General features: G+C 40.7%; 1 protein-coding gene across 1 annotated transcript in view; it reads right to left on the bottom strand.

The window, feature by feature from the left end:
- Positions 1-6,299: 6,299 nt before the first annotated feature.
- kcnh1a (potassium voltage-gated channel, subfamily H (eag-related), member 1a) overlaps positions 6,300-15,251 on the bottom strand; it is a gene marked incomplete at both ends in the record, with an annotated part of 28,652 nt that continues 19,700 nt past the window's right edge. The window contains 4 exons of the mRNA XM_079279964.1: positions 6,300-7,154; positions 8,579-8,775; positions 10,983-11,235; positions 12,926-13,125. Of these exons, the coding sequence (XP_079136090.1) occupies positions 6,300-7,154; positions 8,579-8,775; positions 10,983-11,235; positions 12,926-13,125 (1,505 nt within the window). The remainder of the gene's footprint in view (positions 7,155-8,578; positions 8,776-10,982; positions 11,236-12,925; positions 13,126-15,251) is intronic.

The following is a 15,251-nucleotide window of genomic DNA, read 5'->3' as shown; positions in this document are numbered from 1 at the left end:
GTTGTGAGCCTCGAGTGTCTCCATCAGTTGATTTCTGTTCTTGGGATTATCACATCTGTGGCACCTAAACAGGATCAGTGTGAGCGAGGAATCCGCTTAAATGAGGACGAGACTGTTCATCCGACGTAAGTGGATCAGCAGCAGAACACGCCTGCTGAGTTACACTTTCTCTGTAAAGTGCCCTCATCACTGGCAGGGGAGCTAAAACACAAAGACCGACAGATGAATGGAAGCTCTGCGGCAGGGGTATTCAACTAAAATTCCAAAAGGTCCAGATCGAGAAAATCTCCTCGGGCAAAGGTCCGAAACATTATAATAATATCTAGCTCGCGCTATTTACTGCCATATATATATAAATATATTCAAGAAGCCTAATAGTAGTAACAACGTCTCTGTGTAGTCAACAACTGTCAAATCAAATAAAGTACACAGCAATTATATTTTAACAAATTATTACTCTGTTTTCAAATTCAACTGGATGGATTATAAATAATACATAGACATACATAAATAAATGTTCTTCTAATTTCAAGTACAATAAGGGCTGGATTAAAGAATAACTGACATAACAGAAAGCTTTTCAAAAATGTGCATCTTAAAATAAAGCAATTCATTTTAGAAATGAATTTCACTGAATTGTCCTGCAGCTTTAAATTCAGTTCATTCATGTGTGGTGATGTCAATCAAAAAGCAACAATATTAGATTTTTCTCATCTTCTAAAAAGAGAAATGAGTGAGCGTGATCTTTATCTGTGGTTATTAAGCCACTTGTTTCAGCTCTATTCTCTCCGTTAACATCCTTGTTGTGAAGTGAATTCATGCGTTAGGATTCTGATCATGTTGGGCTCTTATGTTTATTTTCTGTGTCTTCATTTAGATGCGAGTGGGTACATTTGTCCAAAAGGGTTTTGCTTTGTCTCACAGTGGCGCTTCATTTACCGCTTTTAATTATCGTCACTGTCTCCAAACATGTGAGACACACTGGTTTTAAACTGTCCGTGTGAAGAATTAACCTTAAGAGTCTGTTCATTCCTGGTTAAAGACTCTGGTCTCTTTGACCACTTTTCTCTTTTTGGAGAACATCATGTGAAATAACTTCTCTGACTCATGTAATATTCTCCTGCTCTTCCTTCTCTTTCCTCATCTCTCCCCCGGTGTGTGTGTGTGTGTGTACATCTCTGAATACCCATATTTGATTCGGTGAGCTGCATCACGTGTTGTGATTTGCAACGCATTGGTCGGTGCGTTCCCTGCATCGCTGAACGAGTGCCGTGAAGGCTGAAAAAGCTGCGCAGCGCCATGTGCATGACCCAAAGAGAACAGACAGGGAGCAGTATGTATAAAATATTTATTATGAACAGTACAGTATGTCACAGTTCATAACAAAGAGTTGCCATTGTGCTTGAAATAGTTACATTTCTCATCATTTGACGTGTGTGAACATTGAGGCATGTGCATATTACGTAAATCACACACCAAATTCAAACGGTTTTCTTTAAGAATCTAAACATTGCAATATAATTTATATATATAGAGAGAGATATTGTAGGGGTTTATAACTAGGCAGCTTTCTAGAGCTGACCACAAAAATAATGTCTTCAAATCGTTTCAAAAAGAGTAATTTGGATTTGTTTTCTCACTGCAGGCCTGTAAAGGATTACGGGGCAATATTATGAAGGCACAGTGTTGCATGCTTCTCAGTAGCAATCAAAGGTCATGACTGCAGTGATATTAAGGTACGGTACATGTAATGAAGTAGTAGTGCAGTACTGTAAAAGAATTCTCCTATTTCTGTCACCATTTGGACCTTTGTTTATAAATGTTACAGCACAGAACTTCATATTGCTTTCAAGGATCTTGTCTGAGTTTTAGAGTGCACCTACAGTACATCCCATTTCAGTCAACGCATATTTATGGTGTTGGTAACAATAAATAGAAGAAGCAGGCGTAGGTCGGAGTACCCGCCACGCGCCATACTGTATCCTAAAAGGCTGCATTCAAATAGCGGCACGAAATCAGATTTTTAGCTGAAGTACATTTGATCTTTCTACTGATTTATAGAGTAAAGAATCAGTTTGATCTGGTTCTGTTGTTACTGAACAAACTAAAAGAATTGTACATTTACAGTGTAACATAATGAGCAACACAGTACAGTACCAACACAAAAATAAGCTTAAGATTCATAGTTTGTGTCATTCAAAATTAAAGTTTGAAAAATACTTTACAAATATTACCAGTTTTGTCATTCATGTGTCATTGGTGAAGGGACATTGGTTTATTTGGGCAAACATGACAATAGTCCACCTTAAGTAACTTCAAAGAAAACAATTCAATTGTCATCTGTTGAAGAAAATACATATTTTACATGCGGGTTTAAAATGATTGAATGACAAACAATAAAATGACAAACAGCACCTCATTGCTAGTATTATTAAAAGTTAGTGCAGGCTAAAAACATTTTCATTTCTTTTAATTAATTTGAAACAGTTAAACTGTTGTGTAACATTCAAAGATTCACCTTTAGCTCCACATAATGCGACTTAAAGTGTAATCTTGAGCTGTCATGCATACCACTCCAGACTACAGCTCACAATGCACCACTTTCTGTTCGGCAAAAGTCAAAAGCATCATCTTACTTTCAATACTTTCTCTCTTTAAAACAAACACACTGACCCTTCACAGTCATAACTAATTATTTTAAGGACGTTTGGCATTTATTCACTTTCTTTCAGCGTTGGATGAGAAGATGCATGCCACTCTCACACCTGCATTATATGGAGCTAGAGCTGGAAGTCAATTAGCTTAGCTTAGCATCAAGACTGGAAGCAGGTGGGAAACACTTAGCAAGGCTCTGACCAAAGTTCAAAAACTTAACTCCCAGTTAAACCATAACTTTTACATTTCGGATTAAGCAAATGAGATGTGTGAGATGAATAAGCTTTGGTGGTATGCGCTACAGAACTTTGAAAAAGAGCCACGCTATCAGTTTCCTTCTGCTTCCAGTCTTTATGCTAAGCTATGCTTTATGCTAACATTGGCTATTTGTATGTAGTTGGTCTTACTTGTCATCGGTGCCACCACAAAATCAGACTAAACCATGCAGGTTCACCGGAAACTGCAGTAAAATGAGGTTTTCTAAAGGGACTCTGGCGCTCAGAAACACTACCACCTCTGTCCACAGGGGCCGCCAAAATCAACACAAAGTCTTCGTAGTAGCTTTAAAGTGCGGCATCAATCTTCTCATCTCACCCTCTGCAAGAAAGCAATAACTTCCTTTAAATTGTTTTTAAAACTTTCATTCCAGCTTTGCACACTTTTGATGCTCTACACAGCCTTAACTTTTAGTTATAGACCTGGTTGAACATGTCATGTATGTCAGTGTTTGACTATTGCAAAGAAGCCAAATCAAAGCTTTAAACCCACTTAATCATAAAAGTAGCCCGATTTAAAAGAAATTCCATTTAGGAGTCTAGCCAAGTCTTTTGGGTGATGTGACATTAAATGTAAAAAGTCATCACTTAGAGAGTAAGAACAGATTATGACAAGGTGTTTTACCACAGAGCTATGAATGTCATAATAGACTAATCATTGTATCAATCATACTAACTGGAGAAGTGATTGTGTCATAAGATCACCTTTTACTAAATGGGTTTGTAGATGTAAAGATGTGAAAGCTTTGATAAAGCCTGTTTGCCATTACGTCATATTTACTAGCGTGACCAAATTCCTCACGGACACTGTCGGCCCGCTTTTCTGCCTCCGTTTGATTTCCGAACTCGTGTGTGAGCAGCAGATTTGTGGATCCTCTGTGATAGAGAGGCCATAGATGATTTTAGTGCTTTTCCCTCTCAAAGAGCCGAGATCTTTGTAAAAGCAAACCCATAAAGACTCACAATCACTGGCTGTAAACAAGATGACTTCTCACTTCTGTGGTGACATGCCCATTCATTTTAAGTCAGCTGAATATTTGATGAAAATGGAGCCACAGAATGTGTTGGGAGAAAAACTCTCAGCGTCTTTTCGCTGTCGGCCGTGTCTGTCTCAGCTCGTCTTTTGTCTTGATAAGAGAAAAGGCATGCAGTGAACATAAATTATCCATATGAATAATGTAGAATGATGGTTATTTTTGTGCCATGTAAAAGACTGTGTGCTTAAGATCCTGACTATGACGAGCAATGATTTTATTCTGGATTTCATAACACTGGCCAAAAGAAAACAACCTTTGATGGGTTCACAAATTAGTCACACTTACTGACTTTCTTCCATTTTTCATAGTTTTTTTAAGAGCCTCAACTAATTTGAAATTTCTACTGTAACAGCTAAATATGCATAATTAGTGCTTGATGACAACTCTCTGCTTCATCTGATGTGTGATGCATCTTTTTCTGTACTTATTTGGGTTCTGTAATGAATGATTGATTTCAGTTCCCACAGAAATGCTAAAACGCACATTTGTCTCCACACTGTCTTCTCACTGTATCCCCCCCACACTGATACCTATTCTCTGTTGTCTTTCCAATATAGTACTAATTTATTGACATCGATTCATTTCGGTTAACAATATAATTTAGGCGGAATCCTTCCATCAGTCAAACAATGTTGCCATACAGTACAGGCAAGACGGATAGTTGATCTGAAACAACTCATCTAAAATCGTTTTAAAAAACTCATTCTGTTTTTGTTAGCTGGTCTGTAAACTATGTTTTCCTTTTTGTTAAAATTGAAATTATGTTAATATGTAAAAAAAAAGAAAAGAAAAAAGACAATTTAAAGAGAAAGTTATGACATTTAACAAACTTACTGTCTGATGTATTTCAACATTGTTTTGCAATTAATATTACCCAATTACCATTACATTGTTTAAATCAAGTTTTTGGCTTCTTTGTTAACCGGAAATGCAAGACTTTTTCTTCACAAATTCAAGGTAACACTGGGTGAGTAATTGATGCACAAATAATCATTTTGAGGGTGAAGTATTGCTTTAAATAAAGCACATTTTGTATTACTATGCCATTTGCAAGTGCCTTCATCATTTCAAGTGTTGATTGTAAAAGCGAACGCTTGTTCTTCGCCTGATCATTTTGGATTCGTGTCCCTTATTAATAGTCAACTTGTATCTGGTGTTGTCATGGGATGATTTTTTTTCTCCAGTGAATGCTATCACAGAAACATTAAATCATGCATACTATCTGCTGTTATATAAAAATGTACCTCAGTGGCCAGTAAAGGCGAAAGTCATCACTAAAACAAGTTCCAGTGACTGAGTCTGTTTACATGAGCAACGCTGCACTTTTTTTTCAAATTTTAATTATAAATACATTTCATTTTTAGAAATATTGTGCAAAAGGGAATTCATCACTGTGTTCTTGACAATTTTAAAATAATGCAAGGGGCACAGCCACTATCAGTACCATCTGCATCACCTAGTTATGCATCACTGAATTATGCATCACCAAAGCTAAAAATGCATCGCTCTCATATATCATGTATCATTTACATGTATCATGTGGAGTGTTTGTGTATAACAAATACTAGATATCCAGAAAGATGGATAACTTGCTCACTGCTGCCTTTTCATCAAGCCCATCTCTCCATGGTGTATGGGAATTATAAGCTCTGCTGAAAAATGTCTTTGAAAATCTGATTGCGTGGCCAGAGTTGTATAATTCATAATGATCCTGGCAGTTGATATCATAAGAACAGTTCATCAATTCCTTGAAGGAAATGACTGAGACTGTGTCAACATCTGTCCTTTCCCGCTGTCATGGTGAAATAATGCAAATGGCATCGCTGCGAGGCCTCAATCAATCAAATATGCACAATCTGTAATTTGAGGCACACGTCTATTTTATGTGACATGCAAAGAATCTCATTCAAATGATTAATCACAAACCAGTGGGTCATGCTGTTTCTATTCTCTTCCCAACAGAGATACAACTATGTTCTTCTGTTAGAACGCTCTCTAAAATCGAGATGAAATTCAAACCGCTCGAGCTATTTTTCCATTAAAGTGCGATGGAAAAATAAATCAAACTTATGTACAAACGTAGAGCTGTCAGTGTTTTCGTAACCTCCGAGTGTTCAGTGTTATGACAGCAAAATCTGGGCTGCGACCTCGACGTTTCCTTGCTAAGCGACAGGTACACCCCCCCTGTGACAAAGGCCGGTGCGTCTTTAAGACCACGCTGTTGCCTCATCCAAAAGGTGTGCCCGATGCAGCCTCAGCTATCCAAGTAATCTGGATATTACTGGATTCCTGCAGAGTGCACAGTTATATTGAGGAGTTAACCTTCCATACCTCAAGAGAAGATGTCCTCTTTGTCCAGCTCTGGTGACGCAGGTCTAGAAATGTCAAAAAGTGGCTGTGGAGAGCCAGCACTTGATCTCCTCGCCTTGAGGAGTTGAAGCGCCTCTGTGAGTTGCGCCTCCAGACCGGACATCCGGTCATCCAGGCTCTTGAGATCGTCCTTCAGCTCCAGCTTGAGCTCCTGGAGCGACGCCTGAAGCGTTTGCTCCGGGATGGGGTAGAAGGCGTGCCTGGTCTCCGGAGGCTGGACGGGACTGCGGTCCTGGGGCGTCAAGCGGAATTCGCCCAATTTGTCCAGGCGCAGGTCACTTTTGGTGATACCGCTGTCACATGAGTCTGTCTTCTTTAGAGACATCTGTGACTCGTGCGCCTTGGTCCGTTCCGGTAAAGTCTCCATGGATTCAGCTTTGGACACTTTGTTCCAGTTGTCGGCTTTGACCACGGACTCCTTGAAGAGACCCCAGCCTTTGATTTTGACTGGTTCATTAGCGCGGCCTCCTATCAGAGAAACGGGTACTGGTACCTGCAGCTTCGCCTTGTCTGAGGGAGGACAGTTGGGGGGCGTTGAAGATGAGGGTGTTGCTGGGCTTTCCGTCACTGTGACGATGCTGGTAGCTGTGATGGCGGCTTTAGCTATCGGGATGTCCACGTACACAGGGCCCTTCTCGATATCGTGATCATCTAGTTCTGGCTTTTCGGGCACCAGGCGGGCTTCCTTCTGCTGTCGGAAGCGCTGGAAGAGTTTTCGTACCGGGTGGTCCGGTGGCAAGTTCAGAGGGGCTTCATTCTTACGTCTCCGTCGCTCCTCTTCCTCTCGTTTCACGTCACTGATCTTTCGGAAGACGATCTACAAGAGAATTTAAAGTTATTATGAGTTAAACACCATCATAACCATCAGGTTTGTTTTAAATGATGGAAGCACACAGATCACAATGAGCCTATGTCAATTAAAAGATACAAATAAAATACATTTTCTATACGTCTATGTTTTTTCCCCAAGTCAAAAACAACCTCACACGCTCCATTTGAAGGCAGCGTTTGGCTCCTCATTCAATCCCTCTCTGGATTTCCCTGAGAGTATTGGACCCTGGTGAATAGTGTGTTTAAAGTAGGAGATGAGATTTCCTCTTCATATGCAAGCAATTCCATCTGACATGTCCTCTCATGGGCAGGCTAACCTCTCTTTGAATCAAGCATAGATTGATAGCCACACTTGAGTTGTTGATACCAGCTGTTCCTTTCGGAAGGAAGGACGTCAGAGCGGCTTGAATATACTTTGGCGGTTTAATGGAACTGTGTTTTTGAAGTGTAGTATTGGTTGTTTCGCTGTTCATGAGCTTGTGCCCAGAGATACTTCCATTTTATAGCAAATTTACATTTTCTAAAGGATTTGTATGTTTAATATTTCATGTTCCTGTTTGCAGCTACTTTTTGGATTTCTTGCCCAAAGATAGATGATACGAATGACACCACTCTCGTATTCACTTAGATAGGACCCCAGGAGACAGTTAGCTTACCTTTCAAAAGTGTTAAGTGGATATGAGTGCTTTTGGACAGAAGAGCCAGGCTAGCCAAGTTTCCCCCTGTTTTCAGTCTTTGTGCTAAGCTACGCTAACCATCACCTGGCTGTAGCTTCATATTTAACTGACAGACACTGACAGTGTTCATCAATCTTCGTATCGAACGCCAAGCAAAAACAGGACTGAGCATATTTCCCAAAACAGCAACCTTTTCCTTTAATATGAAACAGAGCGAGAGCGAGAGCGAACAATCTGTACCTGCAGAAACTCACTGTACTCGCCCACACATATTACTATGTGACTTCTGGGAGGCCAAGTGCAAACATATCATGGCAATTGTGGCTTGTAACCAGGATAAAAGCAAGATGGATGTCCACTTAAAGTTCAAGCTCTTATTAAAAATGATGGTCTGGTCAGAGGAAAAGTAACCGATTAAAAGGAGCTGAAAATCCAATTACCGGTAACGTTATTTTGAGAAGCAGACAAACATTTTTACTGTCTCTCTGTAGTGGCCCCTTTCTAGCAATTGTTCTTGTCAGTCGAATGGTAAAATGGAAATTTCTAAATATTTTCATTATTTCTATTCCGTTCACAACACATATTATGTAAAACGTGAAGCGAATCGACTCAGTTAATACATTTATTTCTAACAAGCTCAAAGTACACAGCTGTTGTGGAAAGGAGAGAATGTCTTCAGACATTTGAACTAAGTGCATGTCTCTATCGTGGTGCTGTCTGAAGAGTCACTCACCCTTTTCCGCAGGTTGTAAGTGAGCAGCAGATTCCTTGAGAAGTGGTTGGAAAACGCCGTGTAGAACTCCAGCACCTTCTGCAGGGCGTCCCGCTTAATGACGTGGAGATCGCAGTAGGTCAGAGCTCGGACGTTGGCGCAGGCTTGAGCGAGAGTCACTTCTTTCCAGAAAACATCCCCAAATACGTCTCCCTTACCTGCGGAGAGGGGAAACTGATTAAACCAGGTGATTCGTCTAAAGAGTAAAGTAATAGAGAAATAAATCACCTGTCAATTCACTACCCATTTTTAATGTTTTGTTAATTACTCAATGGCTTAAATAATGGTTGATAAATCATTTTAAGAATTAGTTTTAGGCCTTTTATTAGAACAATTTCTGGGTTGCCAGGTTGTGTTTGCAGTTCTTAAGGCAGGTCTCCCTTTCAGAGTAAAACAACATTTGAAATTTTCATCAAAAACATATTTGGATGTTGTTATATGTATATGCAAACTGTTGAACCTGCATTTACAAACTGCTTGTCGTGTGTGAACTTCACTGCATCATGTTTGGGTTTTTTGAGACACCGCTGAAGTAAAATGCATTTTTTTCCAACAGGGAATTATCTGTAGCCAATCAAATGTCTCCTCCATTTTCAACCAATCACACGAGCGCGCACCCCCACGATATCTGATTTGTTCATGTGTTGAAACAACCAAAAGTGGGCCGACAAGTCTGTGAAGATCCCCAAAACAATCCAAACAAAGCAAACCACAAACCACGGTGTTTCATGAAACATTTGTCTCTTTAGCGCTTTAATTAATTCATCAAAACTCCCCAACAACGGGAAAAGAGCAACAGCAAATCTGCTGGCTTATAAAATAGCTGATGAAAGCTATTAATCATAGTATAAACTTGCAAAAAGCCGATTAGATATTCTAAGAAACTCAAAGTATTTAGAAGTGTTCAACATTTCATCATTTGTGCAGCACAGTGAGTCGTATAGAGAGAGCACTATTTCAGGTTTGAAAGGCTCGACGTGACCATCTTTAACTGTGAACCATGAAGTGTTATGTTATCAACATCTAAATCAACAGCTTCTCACACCGTGTGACTGCAGAAAATATTCAAGCATTCATTTTTGGACGACAACATCTGATTTTTTCTTTAAACCACCGGATGAAAAAGCTGAACACAACAAAAAAAATAAAGTCGCAAAAGCAATAATCAAACTATCACCGTTTCCAGATGAGTTTCAATCATGAACAAACTTAGAGCTCCTGTTTGTAGAGCCGTCTGACGGATGAGGACTCAAACAGCACCAGTCGGAGGATGAATCCTCAGATGGTGTGTCTTGTGTCTTGTTTGTGTACTTTACATGTTGTTTCAGATACAGTGCCATTAGGCTAATGAGAGTCAGTTTCACAGTAGAGACTTGATCATGACTTCAGGCTCCATTACAGTCTGCAGCCAGGTCAATGGGTTTAGCCCGACAGCATATTGATTGTTGCAAAGAGGAACCGATGGCAGGTTATTGACGGCAAGACGGTGTCTCTGGGCCTGCCAGAGCATTCCATCCATTATTCAATCAATCAATTATTTGGCAAATTAAAATGATGAAATTGTTTCAAGGAAATACTCTGCTGGGATTTAACCAGGGCAGCATAGGCAAGAAAAATGATAATTTGTTCTATATATTGATAAATAAAGATAGCCTCCATCATTAAATCACATCAAGGTGCAATGGAAGAATAACTGGGCTCGCAAATATCAACAATTGGTCTGCTTCGTTCCTTATCAATGTACACTATGCGTGGGTTACTACAGTTCAGAGTACTTCATAGAGGGGGACAGGGTCCAAATTATACTTTAATCAGGTCTGGTACGGTGCCATGTTACTGCCTCAGGTCTCGAGGTTTATGTGTCAATATAATCCAGACCGTATCCAAATCTTACTGAGGAGAGTATGTGACAAACAAGATTTGTTCAATAATCTGAGTTCATGACTCAGCAGAAAAACAATCCCCAAACATCTGTTTTCACTGCAGTCAGAAAGTGAGAAAAGGAGGATTTACAGCAACAGAAATATATTGGTACAATGAACAGGACCGGAGGCCAGTGTCACAATATTGTTCGGAGTTGACGTGAGCTAAGATAATACATTCTGACAGCAGAGAGATGTGTAGCAGCACATCTGCATCTTAAATATTTGCTTCACGGTCACATTTTTTAATTAAGCTTCAAGAAATCAGAAAATCTGAAAACTTGAGCAGAACTGGGGCAGACCAGTTGACAGTTGGGAGGAACGGAAGCCTTGAGCGCCTCTTTCATGAAATAAATATCAGCGGTGAATTGCATTTCTAATTATGTCATAAATGCTCAGTGTAACTTTCACCATGAACGGTGAAAAATGGATTGTAAACTCACCTAAAATGGCCACCACCTCGTCATCCTGGATGACCTCCAGCGATCCCGACACCACGAAGCAGAGGCTGTCCACGCTTTCACCGGCGTGGTAGATCAGGTCACCGGGGGCACAGTGGATGGTCTGGAACTCCATGGCCAGCGCTCTGAGGCACCCATCGCTGGCCAGCCGGAAAGCCGGGTGCTCTTTGAACACCTTCCGGTTGAGATGAACACAGATGTCTGCTCTCATGTCCTTCGGACAAATCTGCAACACCTGGAGAGAAACAAGAGCGGAGAGAAGAGCTGCATGAGGATTCCTCTTTCATCAGATAATGAATTCAACTTTAGAGCTGGTGGACAGTCTTCAGCTGATCAGACATGTTAGATGAAGACAACCATAGCGTGCTATCTTTCACAATCTTTCACATATATATATATATACACATACAAATACATACATATATACACACACACACACACACACACATATGATTGGTAAGCTGCCAGCGACCGACTTCACTGTTCCAGTTGATAGCACCAACAATGAATGTCAACATGGTTTAATGCATTAAAAGGCGAGTGGAACCATTCATCACCTTTCACTGCGTATGTATAGTGAGCAGAAGGCGACGTTACACCCACACAGGTGATTCATTTGGTATATTGCTGGTCACCAGAGCGTAAAAGGTCACGGGTCCACTCAATTAAACACAACGGCATCACTTTCTATATTTGCCCCGTGAACAGCTGTGCACATTGAACCTTTTTAAAGTCATAAAGTCAACAAACTAAACTGGTACAAGGTGCAAGTCTCTACTATGAGTATTAGTAAGTTTAGAGTTGAGTACTTAAGTTTTATTGTTTTATATTATTATTGGTTGTTCAAATGCAGCATAATAGTCAATACGTACTGATTTGAAAGCTCATTAAACAAATTAATTTCTGCAGTATAAGTATGCAAGTAAAAAAAATGAATCAACAGTCATTAAAAGACTTTGGTGTGTGTTTTATACAGATCACAGATTCGGAGCTTCTTTCTTTTTCAGTAGGTTTGGTAAACACTTCAATCTTATCCATCGGTTGGGACTAATTATGTCCAGTATGAATTATGTTTTATGGTGGAGTCTCACATGTCCACCCACCTCGCTGCTGTGTGCCACTGAGTGGCAGCATGTAGTTGAAGTGCACCTGATCAACGGGATGCCAGGCCGTCGCAGGGCGCTGCCTTTAAAATAAATCTCTTTGAAGATGAATGTCAAGCAAAGAGGGATTATATGCCATTTTTAGACCCTTTAGTGTGGCCTGAAGCCAGACAAATAAATAAAACAGATGCAGCGCAACCCGAACATATAAAGAGGACAGAATCAGCATCACGGTTTGATTATGACTACAGATTTGCTGGTGACAAAAATCTCTGAATGAAGTCATGTTTCCAATTTGAGGTAAAATAACACAACTTTTTCCATGATTGGATTTTGGACAGGTGGATTTAAACGGGCCGCAGCGATATGAATGCCGCCTTGCTTTGAATCAATCACAGCGGCACCGGTTCAATTTATCTGCTGCCAGCTTTACATGCTTAATTCCCACACGCTGAAATCACTTCAGCATCATCTGAATTGGATAGGATGGCTGGTGATAACCGTCCCATAAACGGCATACCACTGTCTGATTTTCATAATCAGCTGCTAAATTCAGCCACAGAATAGCCTGAGAGTTTATACGAAAATTAACAATGAAAAGATGACTTTTTTTATTTCGTGTTCGGGAGCATCAACATCATACGTTTGTGTTTGCTTTTTGGTTCTTTAGCTAACAGGAAAAAATGTGAACAATATTGCAATGAACACATGATGTCAACATTGGTTTGCTTTCCAAAAGACTTGAGGAGGATAAGAAATACCAGGACAACAACCAATCACACGTTTTAGGGGGGGCGTTGAAGAAGACGCAGTCTGACGCACCTTTTCAGTGTCTATTCCCCGCGACATGGACCAGGTGGAGGCGATGTAGTCCATAACTCTTTCACTCAGGCCCTTCGGCACCTGGTAGAGCTTGAGGAAGTCCCGGACGCTGTTAATCATCTCATGGTAACGATTGGTGTTGGCGTACATCTGCTGGAAGATTGTCGTCACATTACCGAAGATGGTGGCGTAAAGAAGAGCTGGGGAAGTACGGAGAAGAAGAAGGGAGGAGTTTTATTTTGATATGACATATACTGTAGGTATCCATCAAGTTTGTAGCTGCTTGAATGGACTTGATGGTAAATTGTGTGCTAAAAAAACATAAAATGAATCTGTAAATAATCATGGTCTGGTCACGTTTGTTTGTATTTTAATCTTGTGGGTTTTGAAAGAACTATCATATATCATATTATAAACACGCAGTCACATTACACTCCAGTACATTTTAAGTTGGAACATGAAAAATTCCAAAACAGGATTCAGAAGCACAAAATAAATGTGAAAATCATCATCTCGGGTACCTGGTTTATGATTCATAAAGACGTCCACAAACCTGATTTACAAGGATATAAAAATCTCAAAATCGTTGTTTATGGGGACACATAAATCTCCAAAATGTGGTTTCTGCGCTTTCAAAGACTGCTGGCATGAATATAATCTACATCACATGATATATCAGACCAAATGTGCAACATATTGTTTTATGTGGTGAGAATTTGAATCAATCACGTGGGAAATTAACAATTACTCACCATTCCCTTCAAATACAATCCTAAAAACTCTCATCAAATAGGAACAATAAGTACAGCTTTGTGTTAAGTGTGTGTGTGTGTGTGTGTGTGTGTGTGTGTGTGGAGGCATCCATCCTAACACAGTTACAGCGTACTAAATAAGGACATCTTTTTTTAATGCGTCTTGTGATTGAAGAATTAAAGAAAGAGTACTGCAGTGCATCTCTGAGGTGGTTGGGTGGTTGAACTGGTGCAACAGCTGGAGTGTGTGTGTGTGTGTGTGTCTGTGTGTGTGTGTGGATCAAAGCTATCAGGTGTCTGCCCTATGTGAGTAGTGTTCTCTTGGCAATGGAGCCCTAATTAGCCCTGCTAGAAGGGAAGGAGAGGAAACATACCAGGCACACATTTCAATGATCCGCAGACGATGACAGTAACCTGTGTATGCGTTCGTGCGCGTTTGTTTATTTCACAGCTCACAATCAAAGACAAACTGCGCAGGGAATAAGCCTAATTAAAAAGCGCTCAAAACTCCTCAAGGGCGAGGACAACCACATCTTTCATCCTTTCATCACCGTCACTCACTTGCACCGCCATGTTATCACGACCAGTATGATATCACCTCAACGCAAAGAACACGCGACTGTTTATTACAGATCAATACGGTCAGTAAGGTTTGAGTCAATTAAAGCAGATGATTTGACAATAATCTCTTTTTTTTTTAAGTTAACAAAAGTTCCGGGGTGACAGACTGCTTCCTGAAGCTTCAGTGCAGATGGCACAACGCTCGCTTCTCTGATAAACAGAAAAATGCTGCAACAAAGGAAACCCAATCTGTCCCCGTGGAGCCGAGCTCCATCTCGCCCCAAACATGCTGACGTACACAACGTCGTCGCGATTGCTCGGCATCCAACAGCTGGCTCGTTTGCAGGGTAGTTATAAGACAGTTGTCAGAAACTCAACCCTCAGGCCATCGGTTGCTATAGAAACAGGACATATGTATAGTGGCCCCGTTTCCCAAGCACCCCCCCCCCCCCCCCCCACCGATCCAGTGCTGTTGGTAAAAATAGAACAGTATCAGAGCATCCATATTTCATAGAGCACAGCCATGGACTACAGTAGATCGCATCTACCACTGAATCATCCCGAGGCTGTCTGTTGTTTTTAGATGTTTAGATTCGTATCTCACAATAAAAAATTTCTACAAGTCTGCAGATGAGTTTTTTTGCCAGTTCCCCCCCCCCCCCCCCCCCTGACAGTGTGTCCTTAAACCTGAGCAGCCAAAAGGTAGAAAGAGAGAGGAGAGGGGGGGGGGGGACAATCATCCTCCCGTCTCAGGGTTGAGACTTTGGCTTGAAACAGAGGTGAGGTGTGATTGCAGAGGGATCCTTTGGAGCGCCGTGCAGAATTGATCCTGCGGTCCGTTATTGCTTGGAGGTGTTGCTCTCTGCGTGCGGTCACACGGAAATGCGCCGCGGTGCACACTGTATTATGAGCCACACAAGTAGAAGATTCCTCTTAAATGTTTAATATTGAGATGTGGGAAGAAGCGCAAGCTGTGAGAATATGCCTCCTTCCGAGCAGATACGATGTTGTGA

This window comes from Melanostigma gelatinosum (genome assembly GCF_949748355.1).
Source record: "Melanostigma gelatinosum genome assembly, chromosome: 12".
In the NCBI taxonomy this organism is placed as follows: domain Eukaryota; kingdom Metazoa; phylum Chordata; class Actinopteri; order Perciformes; family Zoarcidae; genus Melanostigma; species Melanostigma gelatinosum.
This window is presented reverse-complemented; position numbering and strand designations above follow the sequence as displayed.